Raw genomic sequence first — 22,859 nt, 5'->3', positions numbered from 1 at the left:
AATCCCAAAGAACACCCTAGCAACCACATAGCAACACTCCAACATCACTCAAAACTCCTTAGCAACCACACACTTTGCCACTTCTAGTTTTGCATGGATGAGTTCCTGAGATCAAAGAGAAGAATTCTGCACAAATGCACATTAACATTTGTAAACCAGATTGAAAATTTGTCTTTGAAGGGTCATGTTTATACCTGCATGTGTGAGTGACTCACACAGATTACTGCATGTGTGTGTGTGTTTGTGTGTTTTAGGCTATTGTGTGTCTGAAGCTGTGTGGGAATCAAATCTCCGCTCTTCCTGCTCCTAACAAATGGAAATGCTCTCAACTCAGAACACTGGACCTCTCCAGAAACCAACTGGGAAAGTAGGTCAAGTGCAAACACAAATATACTCGTAGGCTGTGTTTCAAAATCTAGTAAACCAAATACATACACTCAAAAAAAAGACCCGTCGCTGTTGTTAGTTTTACTAAACCCAACCCTATAATATTGGACCTATTGTTGAATCTACTTTGTATATACAAGTTAAATCACCTCGACTTTGTGTAAGACTGCATTTAGTCTTAAATTAAGTGTTATTTTAAGTGTTTTCACTAATGATAAATACTTTAAATACTTAGTGTTCATTTATCTTTAAGGTTTATAAGAGCTTGTTGTAGTTTAAGGGTTGGCATTGTTTAGAAGAGTAATACAAAGTGCGTATATGATGTCTATTGCATCATTCGTTGAGCATTAACTGTGCTAATGTCAGCCTCTCCTCTGATTTGCTTGTTGTGTTTTGACTTGCATGCAGTAAGTCTGTATATATTTAATGTATAACAGCAAAAAGTACCATTGAGAAGGATAAATATTGAGTTAAATTAATTTAAATTACTGGTACAATCTGAATGGTTTGGATTTACAATTTTTTTTGTCAACTTTTCTTTCATTAAAAAAACTAAATTGTTAATTGTAGAAACTACTCAACATTGTTGCGTGGAACCACTTGACTCTACGTTTTTATGGGATTTTAATTTTAGTTTAGGCAGCATTGAATGGATAATTGCCCCCCCCAAAAAAACATAATTTTTGGGTGACCTATCCCTTTAATGTAATCTTGTGTGTGGTCAGAAATAAAATGATATGATTTTAACAAATAATTATTGGCCAGTTACATTTTCAACTGTTTGGCTTTGTAAGACAAACTACATTTTTTTTTTTTACCCAATTTTTTGAGGGGATTTACTTAAAGCAGTTTATTCATTGACTACTATTAATTGTCCTTTTTCAAACTATAGCTGACATGCTGATGGTTTTAAATTGGTTCAAAATCCTGTGAATAATGTGACTGGCCGATACATCTGCACGTCTCGACCCATGATGCATTGCAGAAAAAAACATTAATCCAAGATTCGGGATTTATTATTGTTTTTCGTTTTATTAATATTTGAAATTAACTCTTATTTTTAATTTTCGTTAAATGTTTGCAATTTTTATGTGCTTTTGCCATGTTATTATTAATTTGTTAATCTTTATGTAGCTATATAAGATTCAATTATTTTTATGTTACGTTTTGCTTATTATTCTAATTTTAGTGCCTAAAACCACGGTTTATTTCTGAGGCAACATTTACATTTTTCGATTAGTTTTCAATCATTTTCAGGCGAATATTTGAGGAGTTTTCTTCCAAAATTCAAAGTCTGTTTAAAAAAAATGATTGTGTTTCAACTGAAGTTTGATTGATATTAATTGGAATCCACAATAAAAAAACAAGATCTTTGAAAAATTTTGTTATCTCAGTTTGGAACCAAACTCTTCATTTATTAAATAAACAGTAACATTTTTTTTAGTAAACGTTGTTTGGGACTAATTAAGATAAACTGTCTATATCATAAACTTTGAAAAAAGGTAGAATTAGTGGAAAGTTTTGTGTGTGCTAATATTTTATGCTTATTACATATATCAATACAAAGTTGGCAAAAGAAGTTAAAATAGTATAAAAATTAGTCTTTTACATGATCTTTATGTGTGTGCTATACTATAATATTTACACACAGAGAAATATTTGAAGTGCTATATAGATTGTGGAATATACATTTCTTGCTTTTTGAAGGACAGGCGAACCAGCTAAAACTAGGAAACTGGCCTTCTTCACTACGTGGCACAGAAGAGACCCAGAACCAGGTACAGTCCATACAAACACTGTGTTTCTGTTGCCATGATACATCACCGTGAATAAAAATGTTATTACTGCATTACAGTTATGCTACAGTTATGTTGTAAAACTACAACTATCAGCATGGTAACCATGTTATGTCGTGACGGTGATAAGACTGTGTGGATTGTTATTGTAACAGCATCATGCACTAAAATAGTTAGCTACTTTTCAAATAAAAGCTTTCTTTAAATCTTATTTCATAATCTTAAACATTTAGAGTTCGATGGACGTAAATCTAATTGTACGATTATTTGCCATGCTTAAAAATTGGTCATAAACAACTGAACTCTGTTTTTCGCCGTAACTAGCAGTACCTGCCTTTATGAACAAGATTTTCTAATACTTCATAATAATATACTTTATATATATATTTAATCTTAGTTAATTCAAGTACAGTTGTACTGTACATGTCAGTTAACCTGGCATTTATTAACGTTAGTAGATAAAAAAACATTTCAGTAAATGTTAAAAATAAAATGAATAAAGTCCATACAGGTATTTTTTTAGTTAGCCTATGTTAACTGTTGTCTTTGTCTAATGACAATGAACGTAAACTTATCGTGAATTATTTTTCTAGACTCATTTGAGACACATGTCACGTTCATGATGTGCACATTTAACACATTTCTGTTGTTAAAAAGTAAATATACCGTAATATGGCTTTGCTCCATTAGACAGTAACATTATCTTCTGCTGCAAAGTCGCTCAAGAAGTATTATTTGAACTACATTAATTCACTACCGCAGTCGTTTGTGACTATACATTAGTGATTCTGCTGTATATGAAGTGGTTTCGATGTGTTTCTCATACTCTTGTGGCTTTCTTTTGGCAGTTTGTCCCATACAGTTTCCCGTCATTTTGCGGGATTCTCTGGAAGTTCTCCTCCTGAATGACAACCAGCTGGAGTGTGTGCCGCCATCTGTGTTTGCCCTTAAGAACCTCTCTGAACTCTATCTCTCCAAGTGAGTACTACCAGCAGCAGCAGCAGCATTGCATCATGGGAATTTTAGTTGGGGATCAAATGTTTAATAGGGTAGCATTTTTCCATTTATGATCTTAATTAAAGCTGCACTCTTTAGCTTTTGTCTCTCTATCGCCACCTCTGTTTGACATTATAAAATTGCAGGCGACTTTGTTAACATGCCTTGACCTCGTTACTGTGATGATTTGGTTCATTTTTGAAGTCTTAAGTGGACTGAAGATTTGTGTAACTAAGACTAGCTGCATCGTACGCTACATCAGACATTTTTCTTGTTTATTTGAAACCGAGTTTGTTCACTTCATGTATGCTATTGTGTAAGATTGAAGTGTAATAAAGCGAGTGTCTGATCAACAGAATCGTATGCAGAGAAAACATACCCATAATGCATTGTACCAAGCTCATGTATCCATTATGGATAAAATGAGCAACATGTTGGTTATAAACATGAAATCAGTACTGAAAGTAAATCAATCTGCTCAAAAATAGAACATAACGAAAACTTTGTGATGTTTTAATGTTGAATCGCTTGTTGTCAATGTGGTCATCATACAGCATTGAAAAATAACTCAGTTGATGATTCAGTGGTTTTCACAGTGTGGGTGAAAGTTTCCTACTTTCTTTACTTCTTGTAGAGTGCAGTAGTAATATCACAATTTTATTTCCTTGTTCTATTTATAGCTTGGATTGAATTCTTCCTCTCTCTCTCTAGTAACCCAGGTATCCAGGAACTTCCCATCGAGCTTGGGCAGCTCTCCAATCTATGGCAGCTGGACATCGAAGACCTTAACATCACCAACGTTCCTGCAGACGTCAGAAAAGATGGTACGACACTGCGCTTATATTCAATAGATATGCAGTGTTATTTACCAGGCCCAGTTTATTGAAATTGTTACATACTAACACTTTTATACTTTGCTTCTGCCAGTGTTTATTATTGACAAACATTTTCATGTTGCGCTTTAAGTACGTTCTGTATTACTTAAAACCATGGTGACTATAGTCATGGTAACTACATATTAACTCTACTTTTGCTACAGTTATGAAAGTTTAACCATAGTCTTTGTAGTTAAACTGTGTATACACAGATGGAAATAATGCCAATAAAAAAGAGTTTAGCAACCACCGAGACGCATATACGCGGCTGAAAATGGCAGCTACAGATATTCTGCCTAAATTTGAGCATTTTTCAACTCTGGCCGCCCGGTAGAACGCCGAAAAACGTCAACTGCCTTGTTGAAATCAATTGAAAAAACACGTCCGCCGCAGGCGTAAAGCCTCGGTGGACACAGCCCCTAAGCTTGTACTATAAAAACAGTACAGTAATAAAATGAGAAACAAAGACACAAATTAATTTAACAGTTTCGAGGTATATAAGTCAATATTAAAAACATACTGTACATACCTCATGATGATTTGATATAATACGTCACTTAAGATTCATTGCTGTCTATAAAAAAACTAGCTGTACTTAAAACACAGATTCAGTTCTGTGTTTTTAATTCTTTATCCACATTCATACAAAACACATTTCATGGTAGAAGAATTGCTGTTGTTTCTCAGAAGCAGTGCATTTCTTATTTGGTTCATTTCACATTTGGTATTCCATATAATTTAATATTGTATCGCAGAGTCAGAGACTGTACATAATGTTTCAGTTTTATCCTCTGAAGTCTGTGCAGTCCAGGATTTGTCTGGTAAATATTTCATTTGTGAATGCAGCTGTGGATGGTTCCGCCAGCTGCCAATTCATCACATAACTGATGGAAATATTTCATGGATTTTACTGAAACAATGCAATAAACTCCAGTCCAGAGGCTTGATACAGAATAGTGTGATACTAAACGAGACACACACGATGAGCATACATCTGCTCTGTTCTCTTTTTATCCCCCAAAAATTGTTGTCATTATTTACATACTCATCTTGCCATCACTTCTTCAGATAAGCAAATACATTTTTAAACAAAAAAATCCTTCGCTGTATATGCATATGTTTACCCCAAAAAATGTAATGTTTAATATGCTCATCTTAAAAGTATTGGGATCATAAATCTCTTCTGAAGTTAAACGATATATTTGTGAAAAAAATAATGATTTAAATCTGAAACCAAAACAAGCATCAAATTAAAATACAACAGTAGCTTTGGATCTCATTTGTTCTCGTTTGTCTCATGTCTAGTTATCATCAGCGTGTTTTGTCAGTTTCAGTATATAATACAGTATTACTTTAATGGACCCTCAGTATTAAGTAATTGAGAACACTCTTGCCGTCTGTGCTTCAGTGTTGCTAAGCTAATGATGTAATAGTCTAATAAGCATTAAAATGCTTAGCACACACATATATTGGTTGAAATAGTCAATTTTGAATTAACTTTATGAACTACTTTTATCAATACATCATTAAGGAACATTTAACTTCATAACAGACAAGAAATAAATAACAAAAGTGCATAAGGTTAAATTACAAAAGTGCAAAAAACAAGATATATTAACAAATAAAAATAAAGCATTGGGTACAATTGCAGATAAAATAAGGTAGTAGATGTTCGGCGTAAAATTTTATTTTTTGGATTTTGTTTGAATGTATTTTATTGTATTTATTCATTTTCTTCTTATTATTATTCCTTCCTTTTCACCAATGTGTCTATGGCAGCCTATAGAACCATACATAGAAATGTTATACAATTTAGCACACATGAAGTGCAGTCTCATATGTTACCATGTCAAATTTGAAAAAATCATACTTTTTTGAACTCCTAGACGGTTTGTCCAATTTGTTCAAAGTTTTGCAAGCAGCATCTAGAGACACTGCGGACAAAATGCTTTTAAACGGTTTACGATTGGCCAGTAGGTTCTCGTATAGCACGTCAACGTGCCAAAATGTATTTGAGGCTGTATCTTCCCCAAACTCTAGTGTATTAACGCGTACCTCACAAGCATGACCTGTGGTAACATGCACTGTTTAGGCATTTTTGCTTATACCTTTTGGAAACTTTGTTATGAAAAAACTGGTCTAGTATCTAAAACATTTCCCTTTGTGCCTTGAATGGTTGACCCTGTAATTGCTGCTTGCAGCTATAATTTTCTTTTCTTTTTTGTACATCACTTTGGGATACACTGGTTGTATCAGCACTGTGCCTTGTAAATACAAAAATGTGAGTTTTGTAGATGTTGATGTAAGAAAGCGTTTCTCTCCCTGCTATCTTAGGCCCCTCTGCGGTTTTGGCGTACCTGCGGGCGGAGTTGCGAGGGGCAGAGCCATGCCGTCTACTGAAGATAATGGTGGTGGGTCCTCCACGGCAGGGTAAGAGCGCTCTATTGGAGTCTCTTCAGACGGGTAAACAGTCACCCTTCCTCAACACCGACTGCAGCATCCACACATCTGCCTGGCAGCTGGAGAGACCAAGTGGAGTTAAATCTGCTGTAAGACATCACAGATACACATCCATTACATCTTTTGTAATGTATATTTATTAGGTCATTTTGTAGCATGTATAAATCTGCATATTAATTTTTATTAATTTACATATTCAATGATTTACAGATTCAAATATATCATTTTAATACACAGATCTGCTGCCATATCAAACTATCTACATATTGGCAAGAATAGCAGCAAAAACCTGTTTTACTGAATTCCCAACTATATCATTAATAAGCGTGTGCCGTCAGATGTGTTTTTCCGACAATACTTTGCTCACAGAGAGACACGCAATACAACATTTTTCGCTCAGTTTGTATTGACAACATGATGCAAACAAGACAGAACATCTTTAGAGGAGTTCTGAAAAAGCAAAGCCATTAAAATGCCAACTTTTTGACCTCGGGGTCTTTGAATGAGCAACAGTTCCGGTAAATTCTGGCTGAACTTTGAACTCAGACTCCGTTTGTGGTCATACATGTTTCTCAGCAGAGTTTCCATGAGTAAGACTTGGAAAACCCGAGAGGACGTCTTTGTCAGACACAGACAAACATACGTAATGATAGACATGTTCTTATAAACGCACATTTATACACAAGCACAGTGTTGTTATAAAGCCCCAGAGATCTTTAGCAGCTGTGATCACTTTCTACACCACTGACTCATTTCCCTTTTTTTTTAGATTTGTGTCTGTTTACTTAATTTTCCACTATTTGCTTGTTTAAATTTTTTTCATTGTGATGAACATAAAAAAAGTTAATAAAACGAAAAACATAGAAGTTTAGTCATTGTAGGCCTTCAATAGATAGCATATATTGCGAAACTTTAAAAACGTATGTTTTTCTATATCACCAAGTTGAATCTACAGTACTAGAAAATAAAAGATTGAAAAGTTTCGATGTATAGCCATAACTATTTCAAATTAAGATTGGATTGGCCGCCAAAACAGCAGACTCTTTGTGACTATATTGGGTTTTTTATTTTTTCAATTTAATGAAAATTGCTTACAGCTTTCATCCACTTTAGTTGAGAATAGAATTATCGTTATGTGTCGTTATTTGGCCTAATAACATCATTATTGCCTGTTTGTTCTGTGGATATAGATAGATTCTGTGTTCTTTAACGTGTGGGACATTGGCGGCCCGGCGAGCATGTCCACAGTAAACCAGTGTTTTTTCACGGATAAGTCTTTATACGTGGTGATTTGGAACTTGACTTTGGGAGAGGAAGCTGTCGCTAACCTACAGTCCTGGCTGCTGAATATCGAGGTAAGAGAAGGTTTTTGAACCTCTTTTGGGCCCCCTCTGGTCAGGAGGACAAACAGCATACTGTATGAACAATTTTTTTTTTAATCGGCTTAAAGTGGATCCCAAAGTGGATCTCAAAGCTATGCAAGACTTTCGTCGTTGTCTTCACCCTTGAATCTAAATGTACTGTATGTGCTTGAACCAATGAGGATTGAAGTTTATTCTCCCTTGTGCAATATTGGACACATACGCCATATTGGAAAGGGCAAGGCTGCAACACATACAAGTGAACGTGGGTGGGTTTTTTATGTTTACATTTCAATGGTTTACGATCTACCTGGAATACAAAAAAAATGTCCAGTCACTTATATAATAATATCGATAGAGAGATGTTATTCATTGTCATGAGAAATTGTAAAAACTCACACTTGTCTTAACTATCTAAATTCACCATAAGTGAAGGCAGAACCTTTTCATTAGATTGTAAACAATTCAATTTGGTTGACATGAATACGATTTAAAGGAAAATCACACCCCCTCCATTCACTTCTATGTGTTTATAAGGCAGTCTTGCCCTCCCCAATATGGCGGTGATATTGATCCACTATTCATCACTAAATATGCATTTATGTATCTCTATGCGTGAACAGACATGCTTTTTCTTTTAGTTTCATTTGTTTCCACATTTTTAAAAAGGTGTCACACATAAACATTGCGACAGGTTTAATAGAAATCTGTGAAATGTCTAAATGATGTTTGTCTTGTGATCTCTCCATCAGGCCCGTGCCCCGAACTCCGCTGTGGTGGTCATTGGCACTCATTTGGACCTTATAGACACTAAATTTCGCATGGAACGTATCGCAACACTGCGTGCTTACATCCTGGCACTTTGCAGAGCCCCGTCAGGGTCACGGGCCAGCGGTTACCCCGACATTACCTGGAAACAACTACAGTCAGTTTTTTTTGCCTAACTCGTTTAACATTTTGCTTACTGGGTGTGGACGCAACCTTATCCGTTTGTGTCGGGTTGTGTGTTGTGTGTGAGACAGTGAGGTGTCGTGTAAGACGTTGGAAGGAATGGACGGTCTCAAAAGATTGTTATTTCACGTCGCTTGCTCTATGAAGGACATCGGCAACCCGGCTAGCTGTCACAAACTAGTGGGAAGACTGGTTAGTGTTTAAGACTTTTATATCGTTACATATCACAAATAACAATGGGATGAAAGAGAAGCGTACTATAGCTCCATTTTATTTATTCACCTAACACAATTTTACATGTTTTTAATCGATAAATGCCAATATGAATGAAAAGTGAAATACGTGTGTTATACAGATTCCCAAAAGTTACCTGAAACTCCAGGAGGCTGTAATCGTTGAACGTGAGAGAAGAGACGCGATGGATGAAGTTCAGTACCTGACCGATCTGGAACTGGAGCAGATTATCGAGCAGACACCAGACAGTGATATTAAAGACTATGAAGATCTACAAACTGGTAATCCAGAACTCATTTCAGAGTTATTACGTTTACATTTTGTCTTCTGCGTTGCTAACACATTGTTCCACAAATTTTCTAAATGCCTTATATATCAGTGACAAAATCAGCCTGTGTCGAAGTATTGGTTTATAACTTCCCCGCCACGATCGCTGTGAGTTACAGTCAGTTATTATTACGTGAATTACAGCCATCGCTTTTTTTATGTCATTACAGCCATTAGTTTTCTTATTGAGACCGGCACCATCCTGCATTTCCCTGACACGAGTCACGGTCTGTGTAAACTCTATTTCCTTGATGCCGTGTGGTTGTCTGAGTGTTTGGAACGCATCATCAACTTGAAGGGCTCGAGGTCTGTGGCTCGCAACGGAGTCATCAAAGCCGAAGATCTGCGCCTGCTACTGGTGGGAACTGGATTTACACAACAGACTGAAGAGCAGTACTTCCAGTTCCTGACCAAGTTTGAAATCGCACTACCCGTCGCCAGCAACAGGTAAACGAAACTAAACATAATATGGGCTCTGTTTCCAAACCGGGGGAGCTAAATCAAGCTCTACTGCCAGGGGCGGAATCAGACTTAAAATTGGCCCTGGGATTCTTGACCAAGAGCGGCCCTCCATCCATTCTGTTGCATCCATACAGTTTGGCAAATGGGTTTGCTTTTCGTCACGTTATGCCAGATGGTCAGTCCGCCCCTGGAGTGGCATAACAACACCGGCCTTATCAGCCAAAAAAACAGTCCGGCCATCTGGGAATCTTTCAGGTCCTTACGATAAGCCAATCTGGGCTAGTCTACTGCATATTTAGCAAAACAAATATTTATGACACTGTTGCATTAGAAACTAATCAACAATCTAGGTCAGAAAATGAGTGTTGATCTCGAACACAATGATGATCATTCTGTTATTTACTTTATATGTGATGTTTTTTTTATAAAGTTAACCAATGAACACATTCTTACTGTAGCATTTTTGACGTTTTTTCAAGTTTTTCAAAGTTCTCCAAAATTGTATAGTTCTGCTGGACACAAAGAATGATTTGGAAGACTTTTTGCAACCAAACATTTTGGGAGCACTATTGTAGAAACAAAACTAATATGGTAGTGTTCATTATGTCAGCTATTTTCTTATTTTAGTGTTAGTTTTAGTCCTACGACAAATATAGTTTTTATATTTTTTAGTCATCCATGTCCTGTTTTTGTTTAGTCAAGTTTAGTCGACTAAATGTCTATGCATTTCCGAACAAAGACTACAAAGAGTTTTTGTATAAGATTTTAATTTATTTCTACATTTTGGTCTTATAATTTTTCATCAATGATGTTGCGTGTTGGTAGAGTCTTAGTTGTCGTTCAATGACAAATATTTTTCGTCATTATTTTCGTTAACCAAATTAATACTGTATGGTAGTCTGTGGTGCCCCGCAAAACTGTTTGACACATTGTTTTAAATACCTTCTTTTGTGTTCAATGAAACAAAGAAATGTAAAAACTTAAAATGAATTGAATGATATCAGCAATGCACTGCAATTTAAATTTCTTCTGGGTGAGCGTCTCTATAGTAAGCATGTTACAAAAGTGAGTTTAGACACGAAGTTGTCCACTAAACGAAACTCATCATTGTTTAAAATGTGATTGTAGTGGAGTAGGCGGGGCGAGACCGTGGTTCGAGACCGGTGAGTAATTGTGAATGAGCGCCAGCTGTGCGCACACCGGTCTCGAATCACATAGGAGATCAGGAGCATATAAGAGAACGAGCGACCGGACCGTCGAAGAGAGAGCACTGGGCCTGTACATGTTTGTATTTGTATTTATGTTTTGTTTGACGGCGGTCGGCCGTGAGGGGCCGCCGGCTGTTATTACTTTATTAAATGTTTAAATGTCTTCCGGTTCCCGTCTCCTTCCTTCCTATTAATGAAACTTATTACATTGATGAATCACCATTTGTTTTTATGTTCACAGTTATCTGTTGCCACATCTTTTACCCCCGAAACCTGCCATGGACATCCATAGCTTTCGCCAGCAGAGCAACAACAGCATCCAGCGACACTTTAAGATGAGCTTCGTGCCTGCGGGATTCTGGGAGCGCTTTATAGCCCGAATGCTTATCAGTTTAAACCAGATGGACTTGCAGGTGAACAAATATTAGCCAGTGGGCTGTATAATACATGTGGCTACGAATGTAATTTTGCTACAACTAGGATGCAAAACGTCAGATAAAAAAACGTTGAATGCTTCAAAAGTTGAAGGTTTTAAATTAAATCCATGTGATGTAGCCAAGTTGAAATAACACACGTTCAAAATTGATCTGTGTTCATATTCATATGTATTCGGGATTTTTTCTGTAATAGGCATTCGAGACCAAAAAGAACACAAAGAACCTCAGGAACCGTAACACGGTGATCTACAGCTTCGCTGGGAACCAGCAGCGGAACCGATGCAGCACGTTTCGTGTCCGTCGCAGTCAAACCATCTACTGGAAGGAAGGGCTGCTGGTCACCTTTGATGGTGGATATCTGAGGTTTGTGATGTGGAGCATTCTTTAGAAGTAATTTAACAATGCTTTTACTACAGTAACCATGGTTAGTAAAACCATGGCAACCACATTTTATCTTTGTATCACCATAAGATTAAGATCTGCAGATCTTTGTTGTTGTAAGAAGAAACGTTCTCTCGTTCTTCTTTTGCACAGCGTGGAGTCCTCAGACCTGAACTGGAAGAAGAAGAAAAGTGGAGGAATCAAGATTATGTGCCAGTCCGACACGAGGGATTTCTCTGCCATGGCATTCATCACCGATCATGTTAACTCTCTCATAGAGCAGTGGTTCCCTGGTGAGAATCATCATTTACATTCATGCCTTTCACAAAGGCTGTTATCCAAAGTCACTTACGGTGAATTTGAGTAATAATGGGAACCTTCCAGAGAATCGACGATATCTTGACCCACAGTGCAAAGCTCCTTCATTCTAACATTCTGTCAGTCGAAAACACAAGCAAAACTGGTATCGACGGAATGAGTGTTTGGGTTTATGTAGCAGTGGAGATTGAGTGTATTTTTTTCAAATGAAGTCTGTTAATGATGCCGGATGCATCTCAGCACACCTGATGGATTCAGACGGAACCGGCACCGCTTCAGACGTGATAGAAATGTTTGTGGGTAAACAAGCTCTCTGCTGGGTCTCATTATTAGTAGATGCTTGAAGTGTGTTTTGTAGATGTGTAGCAAAGCAAAATAATTATAGTTGGGTGATATAACTATAAGAAAATTATGTCTCTAGTTTTAGATTTGAATCTTTTATTTTTTTACAAGAATCATCATGACTTCAAAACACAGCAATTGTAGTCAAGATTCAAAATCTTATATGTATACATGGCTTTTTTTACATCACAGACAATGACTGTTAACAAGGACTGTTTAATACAGTAAAAAAATGCAAAAAAATGCACAAAAAAGTATTTGAAGTAAAAAAACTGATGCAAAAAAATGCATGTATTAACAGTGCTTGCATATTAATGTTCTGCAATTCAACACGGTGGCATATTTAAGCTGTGAATCTTTCAAGTGGACACATAAAATTGCATTTTTAAACATTGCTTTCCTGCAATATCCAACGTTGGATTTCTTGGCGAATTTGAAACACACATTTGTGGAAGTGAAATAATATGAAATTATCCTGTCCATTATTAAAGGTTGTAATAAAAAAAACATAATATTTATTATTGACATTTTGAACCATAAAATTTGAAAGTTGTTTCTTAAAATAATCTGAATATTTCATATTGAATTTTTTAACAACGAAATTGTGAAAGTTGCATTTTAAAATAATCGTATTATATAACTGTAAAACAGTTCAAAGTTGTGAAGGAAGGAAGCGGGAACCGCTTTTAATACGGCAGTAAAAGGCCGGCAGCCACCTCACGGTCGACCGCCTGCCGAAAGAACATAAATACAAACGTAAACATACGTCTGGTCCTCTCTCGTCAGCAGTCCTGTCGCTCGTCCTCTTATGCTTCTCATTTCCTCTGTGAGATATGTGGGACCGGTGTGCGCACAGCTGATTCCAAATATCACTCACGCCCCGCCTCAAGGCTCTCATCACTTCTTCCTCACCTAATTAACATTGAAATGTTAAAAAATAGAATTTTATGTTTCCATTTGAAAAATTCACAACTTATATATGCAACCATGTTGAATTGCAGTACCTTAAAAAGCAAGCACTGATAATATTTGCATTTTGCTTTTTTTCTCTTATTGCTATCCAGCACCTTTTTTTTCTCTCAACATCCATCCAGAGTTTTCTGAGAACTTGAAAAGGTCTAATGAGATATTGAATCATTAAACAAGACATTTAAATGGATTCATTGAAATTTGATTCACAGGAATGAATTAACTCCAACGGCTGTTGAAATTGATTCTGTGATGCTTCCCAGAGGAAAATGTGAATGCTCAGATGTTTCTCCTTCATAGCTCATCAGATTTGATGCCGTTCTCAGTTGTGTCACATTAAAGTATCAGCTTAGTCTGAGATATTTCTCCTAAAAGTGCTCAGGAGAAGTTTAAACAGTTCACACCAAACGCAAAGCATCACATTCTTCACTCTTTATTATTATTATTAGGGGGAATAGTTTGTTATTTTCATGACGTGGGAGTGTCTTCAGGCCTCCGGCCCTGTCAAACAGTAGGTGTCAATGCTCTCCATGCGATTTTAAGTTTGCGTCAATCACGCAGCCCGATTTGCATCATTCACATCGCCTGGTGCAAATTCAGGTCTAATCGCGTCTTTGCATTGACTTCGTATGCAATTAACTTCATTTGTTTTTGTTGTGAATGCAGAATTGAAAATGAATCACATGAAGAGAATGGAGTCAATTAGAAAACAAAATGAGTTCATATTGAGATCTTCAATAATAATCAGTTTAAGACATTGTTGACATTTCTTGACAGATATTTCTGACACCTTTTCTCAGGAGACTTTTTCTCTGAGACAGAGATGAAACTTCGATTTGCTCTTTGAGAAACGACTGAGATATTAAAGAGTTCTGATCTGTGATTTTTTTAAAGGTGGTTTAATTTATAACCCAAGTTAACTGAATGTCAATGTGAGTCGTGTCTGTGCAATAGTCGTATTACTTTTGGACACAATTTGGTCACAAGTCAACAGAATTCTTCTACTGTTCTATTATTGTTGTATAGTTTCATTCAGATAAGAACGACACTCACAAAACCAGCGCTGTCTTGCTGTGTAATTGTAATGTTCTTGTTTAAAATAAGCTTCGGTGTGGACCACGCTCCAGAGTCTGCTTAACATTATTGTTATTCTCTTCACAGCTCTGACAGCCAGCGAGAGCGACGGTTCTCTCCTCATCGAGCAGTATGCTCCGTGTCCGTATTGCAGCTCCGTACCCAAAATACCAGATGCTCAGGCTGCCTCACATCACAACACTGTACACTACTTCAACATGGAGGACTGTGTCCTAGCCGCCGTGGACAAAGAGCACATCACCTGTCCCAACCATCCCAAACAACCCGTTCCTCTACAAGAGCTGGTTCCCGAACTCTTCATGACCGACTTCCCTTCACGGTAAGATCACACTCTACATTTGTCAACGTACACATCTACAGAAGGTTCGCCTCTCAATGTAAACCTCATACACCTGGTCCTAATATTCAGTGCTTAGGTGGTTTTAATGGAGCTGAATCAGAAGTGGTTTGGCTTGCCTTGAAACCCAAACACGGCGCTGTCAGCGAGCTGCTGTTCACTTCACGGCGCAGTCAACATGTGGTTGTGGTACATCACGTAAATTGGATTATTAATTTTGATGTTAAAACGAAAAGCAGAATTGATGGGCTTGAACTTCAAATCCTCTTTTTGAGCCGTACCAACCAAATCAAATCCCTTTGAAGAGCTTTTCTTGTGTTGAAGTGCTGAATGGAAAGGTCTTTGCAGGGAGAAAACAGGGAATTCTGTTATATATTAAAAGTGGAAAATAACTCCATAATGAAATAATGAGAGCTTTGAGATATCGGATTATTGAAATTGATAAATCACACACACGTGTAAAAGTACACTTGGCTTGTTAGTGCCCTAGCTAGACAGCATTTTGAGACGTTGTATGCCACTTCTGAACCCAAGGCTGCATGAAGAAAATTGACTTGTAGGCTACTTTTATGGTAGTGTTGCGTTTGTCGTTCATGGATGAGACAATCCCAGAATTATTCCCGCAAATATTTTTAATGCGAAAAATAGCATTTAAGGGGCTTTGTTTGTGAACAATTAAGATAAATCTCTATTATGATATTTTATAGACCGTTTCATCAGACGCACGCTTCTGGACTGCAGTTAACTTCCTGTCTGTGTTTAGCTAGTTTCTAACAATATAACTATATTTTATTTAATTAATATTCATTTATATTATTATTAAATTGTATAATTAAATACAAATATTTGTTGAATTTTGTTGTATGTTCATTCTATGAAAAAAATATTTGTTGAAGGGGTCCTCTAGATAACAGTCTAAATTCAGGATATTGGAGAGTCAAGTTTACCCAAGTTACAGTTCTTCTCAGTTTATTTTACTTGTTTTTAGAAATAATTTAGAGGAACTAAATTTTTTACGAATGTTTTCCTGGAAGTTAAGGGCCAGTTTATGAACGCGCGCATGCTTAGTAACGTTTGTTAATGTTGTTGATTTAAAACCGTCTATATGATGAACTAAACAGATAAATCTGTTTTAAAATCTGTTTTATTTACAGATAAATCTTTATTAAAAAAAATCTAGTTTTTGTTGTATTTAATGTGTTAGTTTTCTGTATTTTTTGAGTTATTATTACTTAATCAAGACAAACCCAGCTGCAGTTTAGTTGATACGACTTTCATTGCACAAAAAGATTTTTGGCTGTTGTGAAGTGTTGATGTGGTAACATCCGTCAGAATTTGATCACATACAGTACATGATCACATGTTTCGAAATGTCTTCGGTTAACCACATCATACGTTGGTCAGATCCATAAACACATCTCATGTTTACATGATTGTGTGAGTAACGTCAGTGTCTTGATGGCAGATGAATGATTGTTTCTTGCTGCTGTGTGACAGACCGCAGGCCGTGAGAGCGCTCCGGAGATGGACTGAATTAAAAACACGTGTACGTACTACGATCAGCCTGCAGCGAACGGCTCAAACTACGCTCCCATATGGAGTTTTAATGGATGTGATTTGGCATGATGGCTGTTTTCATGAATGCGTTTTCAATGGAAAGACATTGAGACAAGACCGGGACGGTTGGTTTCGTCTGGGCATAAAAATTGAACCTAGAAAGAGAGCACGAAGCAGGGCAAAATGTCAGAGATCGGAATGTTTGTGTGAAATTTGTGTGACAAAGTATAAGACACTTTTCAAAATAATCTTTGCTTTTCAAAATGTCTGTCATGCGATTGAAAGCAGAGAATGTCCTTTCATCTTCTAAAGATTTGTGTGTGTGTTTCAGGTTGTTTCTGCTGAAGGATGATCTTGTGTGGACAGAACAGGAAGCAGATATTCTGGGTCAGGGCGGCAGTGGTACCATCGTCTACAGAGCCTCATACAGAGGTCATCCGGTGGCCATCAAACGCTTTCACTTCAAGAAATGCAAGCAGCAGTCGCTCAACAGTGGCACAGGTACATTTCCATTGGTTCTGCTCGATGAGCGATACGAAGATGTCTGATGTGAGTGGTTAGTAAAGTAAGCCGTTCTCCAGGTGAAAGGTCAAAGCGCTGGGATTCTACTCGGGTGTCTGTGACGGATGGAGAGAAACAGGATCTTTACTGTACAATGTCATTAATCTTCTGTTTCGTTTTTACTCGTTGGTTCGGTTGCCTTCTCTCCGTCTCCACTGACCCTCTGACCTCCTCAGCGTAAACCTTCTCTTTTTTTCATTCATTAAACTCAGCAAGACGTCCTGCCAAGAGATTGAGTATATAAGGATTTCTGTAGTGAATATCATCACGTTATTTGAAGTTTGCCCTAAATTATAAAGACAAAGATTCAAAAAGGAGTCCATAGTTTTTTTTTCTCATCTGCTTCTGATATTTGTAAATCGTCTTTGCTGGCTCGCTCGTGGTTTCTCAGGCACTTTTCATTCATTAGCTACTTGAGAGCGATATACGTTGCAAAACGCGGAATACATATCAATGGAATTGAAATTGAATTATGCGTAATGCTTCTGTCTTCAGTTATTTCATGCTCCTCAAATTTCAGCGTTTTCCGACTTTGCCGATCTGTCTCTTTATCTCTCCTGTTATTGTGCCCGTCTGAAAACTCTTTATGACGTGCAGTTTGTCAACTTGCACTGGAAGTAAATGCGATTAGCAGGGGCAGATTTAGTGATTTAGGGGCTTTAAGCAATTTCAGGCATGGTCGTGATATGTCATAATATGCACCATTAATTACCAATGTTTTACCATCTCCACGCTTATTTAACGCAAATCCACACGAATGTTATAATAACGTTACATTTTAATGCTTCTATACAGACTAGTGTTGTCACGATACCAAATGTTTGACTTCTAACTCGATATCAATACTAAATCAATACCATTCAAAAAGAACATACAGGAAGTAATCAAATAAAAATGATGAAACATACATAACTTTAAATTCTGTTATTTGATTTTTTACTCTTACAACTTACACTGTGTTCCTGCCTTGCTTTTTGAGCATGTCTTCCCCCTTATTAAAAATAACATGTCACCACACAGTCCTTCATATGAGTGTCAGTTATCAATCTATGATACAGTCCAAAATGTGTACCTGTCTCAGTGTTTGCTGTCTGCTGAGGTGAAACGAGAAAATAAAGTGTTTAAATTTAAATTAATCTACATAAATACTAGCTAAGGCCTTTAAACAGAGGTGGCCAAACTACGGCTACAGGCCACATCAGGCCCCCAAGAAATTTCATCTGGCCCGTGCTGCATATGGCGCGAGTCTGCTAAAAATCACATAAATAGAGAGTAAAAATGAAAAGAGAGGGAGACATGCGTTATTACTCTAGCTAGAAGTGCTAGCTAGCTGCGATCGCGTATTGAGTCTTTTGAAGCGCTTCGCGATGTGGCGGGACATTTCTGTTATCAAAAGCACATCTCAAGAGACTTGCTTCCTGAGTGCTGAAAAACAGATACGGCTGTGACTGCTTTTAAGTCCGATTAAGGCATTATACATGGCAGCGTGACACAGACTGTTAAAGGGTTTCCGTTATATATAAGAGTTTGGTTCCAAAATGAGATAACTCCGTTTTAAAAATAAATACAAAATCAATTTTTATTGTGCCTTCCAACTCTTATCAAAGTGCTGTTGCTTTTTGATTTCAAGCCACAATAACTCGGCTAACTAACGCAAGAAAACGCAAGAAAAACATGATAACATAATAAAAACATGATTTAAAAAAACGTAACTAAACTCTTCTTATAGTTGCCATAGTGATACTGGTGAAATATGGCGTAGCTCTTTAGCAATCAGATTCGAGAACCAGAATAATTGTAAATATGGATCACAATGGATATAAATTAAATTGAGAGTGGTTCTAAATATAAAAGAGTTAGATCAGTTTATGATATTTATTGCATTTTAAAAGCCATAAATTATACCTTGAGCAGAATTAAGTTGACTCTTTTGGTTCAGCCCTCCACTACAGTCCCATTTCTCATGTGGCCCATAGGGATTAATTGCACACTTCTGAATAAGAGGAATATTTGAAAATGTGAACAATAAAAAATTAAATATACTGTAAAATATTATAATATAATAATATTTTTTTCAATATAAAAGTATTTATGAAACAGAGGGTAGAAGGAATTGCATGGACAAACACTGCAGTAGTTAGTAGAGCGAATAATTTGCAGCCCTTAACAAGAATTAGAAAAATGTATGTGGCCCTCGAGGTAAAAAGTTTGCCCACCACTGCCTTAAAACATGGTTAAATTCATTCACTTTAATATATAAGAATTCATTAAAAACATAATACATTCTGACATGAACTAACAATAAATCTCTTTCTTTATTAATTTATTTATGTAACTGAATATAAATATAAATCTAGTTGTTTATTCATATTTGTTCATTGATAAATATTAACAAATTCAATTGTTTATATTTTAAATTGATTGAAATATGTACTAAATAATAAAATATTTATTAAATCCATTGAAATGAACCATTAAGATGAATAAATGCTGTAGAAGTACAAGTACCCATTATTAGATCATGTTACCTAACTGATGTTTAGAAATGGAACCTAGTTGTAAAGCGTTATCAGTGCTGCTAATGTTGGCCTGTCACAAAATAAATCACTTACCTAAGAGAGAGCAGAGAGCACAAGCGTGCACACATACGGCAGTCTCCAATGGACACATTTCAGGACGCGCGTCATTCAAGTACCGGTTTCAAATAAATGAGAAATTAGTATAATTTTAACAGAAGGGTATCGCGGTACTGTTCTAGTACCGGTGTATTGTGCAACACAAACCAGACTATTCAAAATATGATTGAAAACTAATATGTCGTACATGGTTTATATAAACTTCTGGGCATTTGTTGGGGGCCCCTGGTTTCCTGGGGCCCTAAGTGGCTGCTTACCGCGCTTATTGGTTAAGGTGCCCTGGCGTTTAGCATAAGCACGTTTACTGTTTCTGCGTGAGGTTTGTATTTCTCTCAAACAGCAGCCTTGGGTTATGTGCAGTGTTTCGCTTTTGCTGATGTTCTCTGTTTTATGAATTGTTCTCTCGGCAGTTTTACATCTCAATTGATTTATTTTCCTCCCCACACACACGTTCTGGAGCTTTCTTTACGATAGAGATGGGTACTAAATCAAGATGACTACTCTTATGATATGATGTTTATGTTCCTTATGAATCATATTGTAGACATTTCTGCTTTACGATTTCCTTTCGCAGTTTTTGTCAGTTTCATTCATGTACAGTATAGTCGAGTTTTAAAGCCTATAAAGGGATTCCTTATGGTAACCCACAGAAACAACTGATGACATATAACCTTCAATATAAGTCCCTATCGCTGATGTTATACAATAATAATAATACAAAGTATTATAATCAACATCATTATAAATATGTATCATTTAATTATTTTAAAATATATCATATAAAATAAATTAATTAATTACATATATGCATTAAAAGGAAGTGAATATTTTCAAAATATTAAACTTTCCCCCTCATCTGTCCCAACAAACATACTCCCATCCCAAACGTTTTGGTTACAAGCATTCGTCTAAATATCTTTCTCTGTGTTCAGCAGAACAAAGACATTTATTGAGATTTGGAACAACTAGAGAGTGAGTAAATGTTGACAGAATTCTAATTTTTGGGTGAAGTATCCCTTTAATTGCACTTCAGATTGAAAGATTGCGTGTCAAAGCACCTCTCACAACATCATGTTCTTCATGTGCAGGTAAAGCACACCTGCTGTGATCTAATACTTTGAAGGTCAGCATGTGGCCCACAGGCGCTTATTGAAAACCCGAGGGCATCAAGAGGGAAAGTCTCCTTCACCTCCCTGTTTCCATGATAGATTTTATTTCAACACACTTTTGACACCTATTTCCTGTTAGGCTTTTGGCAAATAATCATAAAGGCTGTTTTTTTAATAAACAAAAGCACAATGATATCAACATTGAGCTTGAATTATTATAAAATAAACACTGCGTCATCATTTGTTCACCCTCATGTTATTTCAAACCCGTATAAGTTTCTTTCTACTGCTGAACACAAAAGACATTTTGAAGAATGTCGATCATCAAACAACACTTGTATGAACACAAAACCACTGAGACATTTCTTGAAATATCTTTTTTTGTTAAACTGAAGTAAAAACTCACATACAGATTTACAACCACACGACAGAGTGAATAAATGATGACAGAATTTGGATTTTGGCTGAACTGTCACTTTAAAGTCGCAGTGAAACAAAAAATTACAATGTCTATTTTCTCATGAAGTATTGTAGCGTTTATGGTAAATAGTTTATCAATGTGGGTCATTCTCTTTTTACATTTTTTTGTGCCCTCATAATCTTCAGTTAAAATCTGAAAATGCACTTCTGTCCTGTTGTGACTATCCAACTTGAATGAGGTATGTTAGACGGCTTGGGCGGAGCATCCGTTAACTCCTCCCCATCAACTGTCTGTCTGCTGCCAGTTTCATTTCAAAATGCAACGGCTGTTTTTAAACATCCAATCAAATCGCAGAGAAAGACGAAAGCCACACCCACTATTTTTCTTATCAGAAAAATTCCATTTCTAAGTCAAAATACGGAAGTAAAAACGATCGCAACTTCTGGTTCACGGGTACTTTAAGTAGGAAATGCAGTCATGAGAATGCGATACAAAAGGCATCCTGGTGGTCCATCCGCCATACGTCCGTAATTTGTTTCTGTACATCTTGAGCGATCTTTATTCAATGTCTCCGATCTCCATGTCATAAACCAGAACCTCGTAAAACCATCTCGTGTGTTATTATAAGCTACCGTCACGGCATGAAACAAACGTTTGATGGTGATGTGCGTAACAGCGGGATAGAAAGTGTTCCTCTGCTCATTAAGACTTTACACTGCTGACCCCAGAACAGTAACCAGAGTCATTAAAAAACCTGCGGCTGTAAATCAGAGCTTGTCATTTCAGGTCACGGAATAGTTAATGGTTTCCTGTTTGAGGTCATGAGTCTATCGCTGGATTAGAGTTTTATTATAGTCATTGAGCAGAAAGATCAGTGTGAAAGTTAAACAGTTAAATAAAAGATTTTTATTACAAATATTTACAGTTTTAGTTGTTGATCTTCCCTACTCTGAGTATACTGTACCGACAAAATAAAGTATTACTTTTAAGAGTGGTCGATGTTGAACCAAAAATGGTTCTTCTATGCACCTTTATTATTTCAGAGTGTTCAGCTACACAATGTGTTAATTTTTCTCCTTACAGACACGATGGTGAAACACCTGCAGTCTATGGACGCAGCCAGAAGTTTCTCCGAGTTCCGTCTGGAGGCGAGCATGCTTCACTCTCTTCAGCATCCCTGTATCGTGGCTCTGGTGGGCATCAGTATACACCCTCTGTGTTTCGCCCTGCAGCTCGCACCGCTGGGCAGTCTCAACACCATCCTGGCAGAACGCGCAAAAGGTCTTAAACACACAAAAAAAGACCACTTTTATGAGTTTGCATAAAGCTGTTTCTCAAACAAATACCAAAGATTTTTTATATTGTTCAGGCGAAATACAAATGCAAGGTTTCTGACCAGCAACTTTTTCAACAACATACTTGCTTATAACGTAATACTTACATGTAAATGAAACAACAGAATAACCGGTGCTGAAAATGCTAAACGGAAGATATTTTTCTGCCATTTAAACAGCAGAGAAACATACAGGATTGTGGTCCCGATGCAAACGCACCATCAGGGGAAAACAGATTAAAACATTAGAGAATGATTTCTAATCTGGGCAATTCTGTGAAAATGACAACTTTACTATGAAAAAAT

General features: G+C 36.7%; 1 protein-coding gene across 3 annotated transcripts in view; it reads left to right on the top strand.

Annotated features, from left to right (window-relative positions):
- lrrk1 (leucine-rich repeat kinase 1) overlaps positions 1 to 22,859 on the top strand; it is a 69,245-nt gene that overhangs the window by 28,417 nt on the left and 17,969 nt on the right. For all 3 annotated transcript variants that reach the window (XM_056736240.1, XM_056736163.1, XM_056736327.1), the window contains 16 exons: positions 255 to 367; positions 2,095 to 2,165; positions 3,032 to 3,161; positions 3,891 to 4,003; positions 6,389 to 6,603; positions 7,705 to 7,869; positions 8,628 to 8,800; positions 8,898 to 9,018; positions 9,182 to 9,341; positions 9,558 to 9,834; positions 11,299 to 11,470; positions 11,688 to 11,857; positions 12,029 to 12,168; positions 14,666 to 14,918; positions 16,825 to 16,994; positions 22,304 to 22,501. In XM_056736240.1, coding sequence (XP_056592218.1) covers positions 255 to 367; positions 2,095 to 2,165; positions 3,032 to 3,161; positions 3,891 to 4,003; positions 6,389 to 6,603; positions 7,705 to 7,869; positions 8,628 to 8,800; positions 8,898 to 9,018; positions 9,182 to 9,341; positions 9,558 to 9,834; positions 11,299 to 11,470; positions 11,688 to 11,857; positions 12,029 to 12,168; positions 14,666 to 14,918; positions 16,825 to 16,994; positions 22,304 to 22,501 — 2,641 coding nt within the window. The remainder of the gene's footprint in view (positions 1 to 254; positions 368 to 2,094; positions 2,166 to 3,031; positions 3,162 to 3,890; positions 4,004 to 6,388; positions 6,604 to 7,704; positions 7,870 to 8,627; positions 8,801 to 8,897; positions 9,019 to 9,181; positions 9,342 to 9,557; positions 9,835 to 11,298; positions 11,471 to 11,687; positions 11,858 to 12,028; positions 12,169 to 14,665; positions 14,919 to 16,824; positions 16,995 to 22,303; positions 22,502 to 22,859) is intronic.

This window comes from Triplophysa dalaica, chromosome 1, assembly GCF_015846415.1.
Source record: "Triplophysa dalaica isolate WHDGS20190420 chromosome 1, ASM1584641v1, whole genome shotgun sequence".
NCBI classification, from domain to species: Eukaryota; Metazoa; Chordata; class Actinopteri; order Cypriniformes; family Nemacheilidae; genus Triplophysa; species Triplophysa dalaica.
The sequence above is the reverse complement of the archived record's forward strand: the minus strand, read 5'-3'. Positions and strand labels throughout refer to the sequence as shown.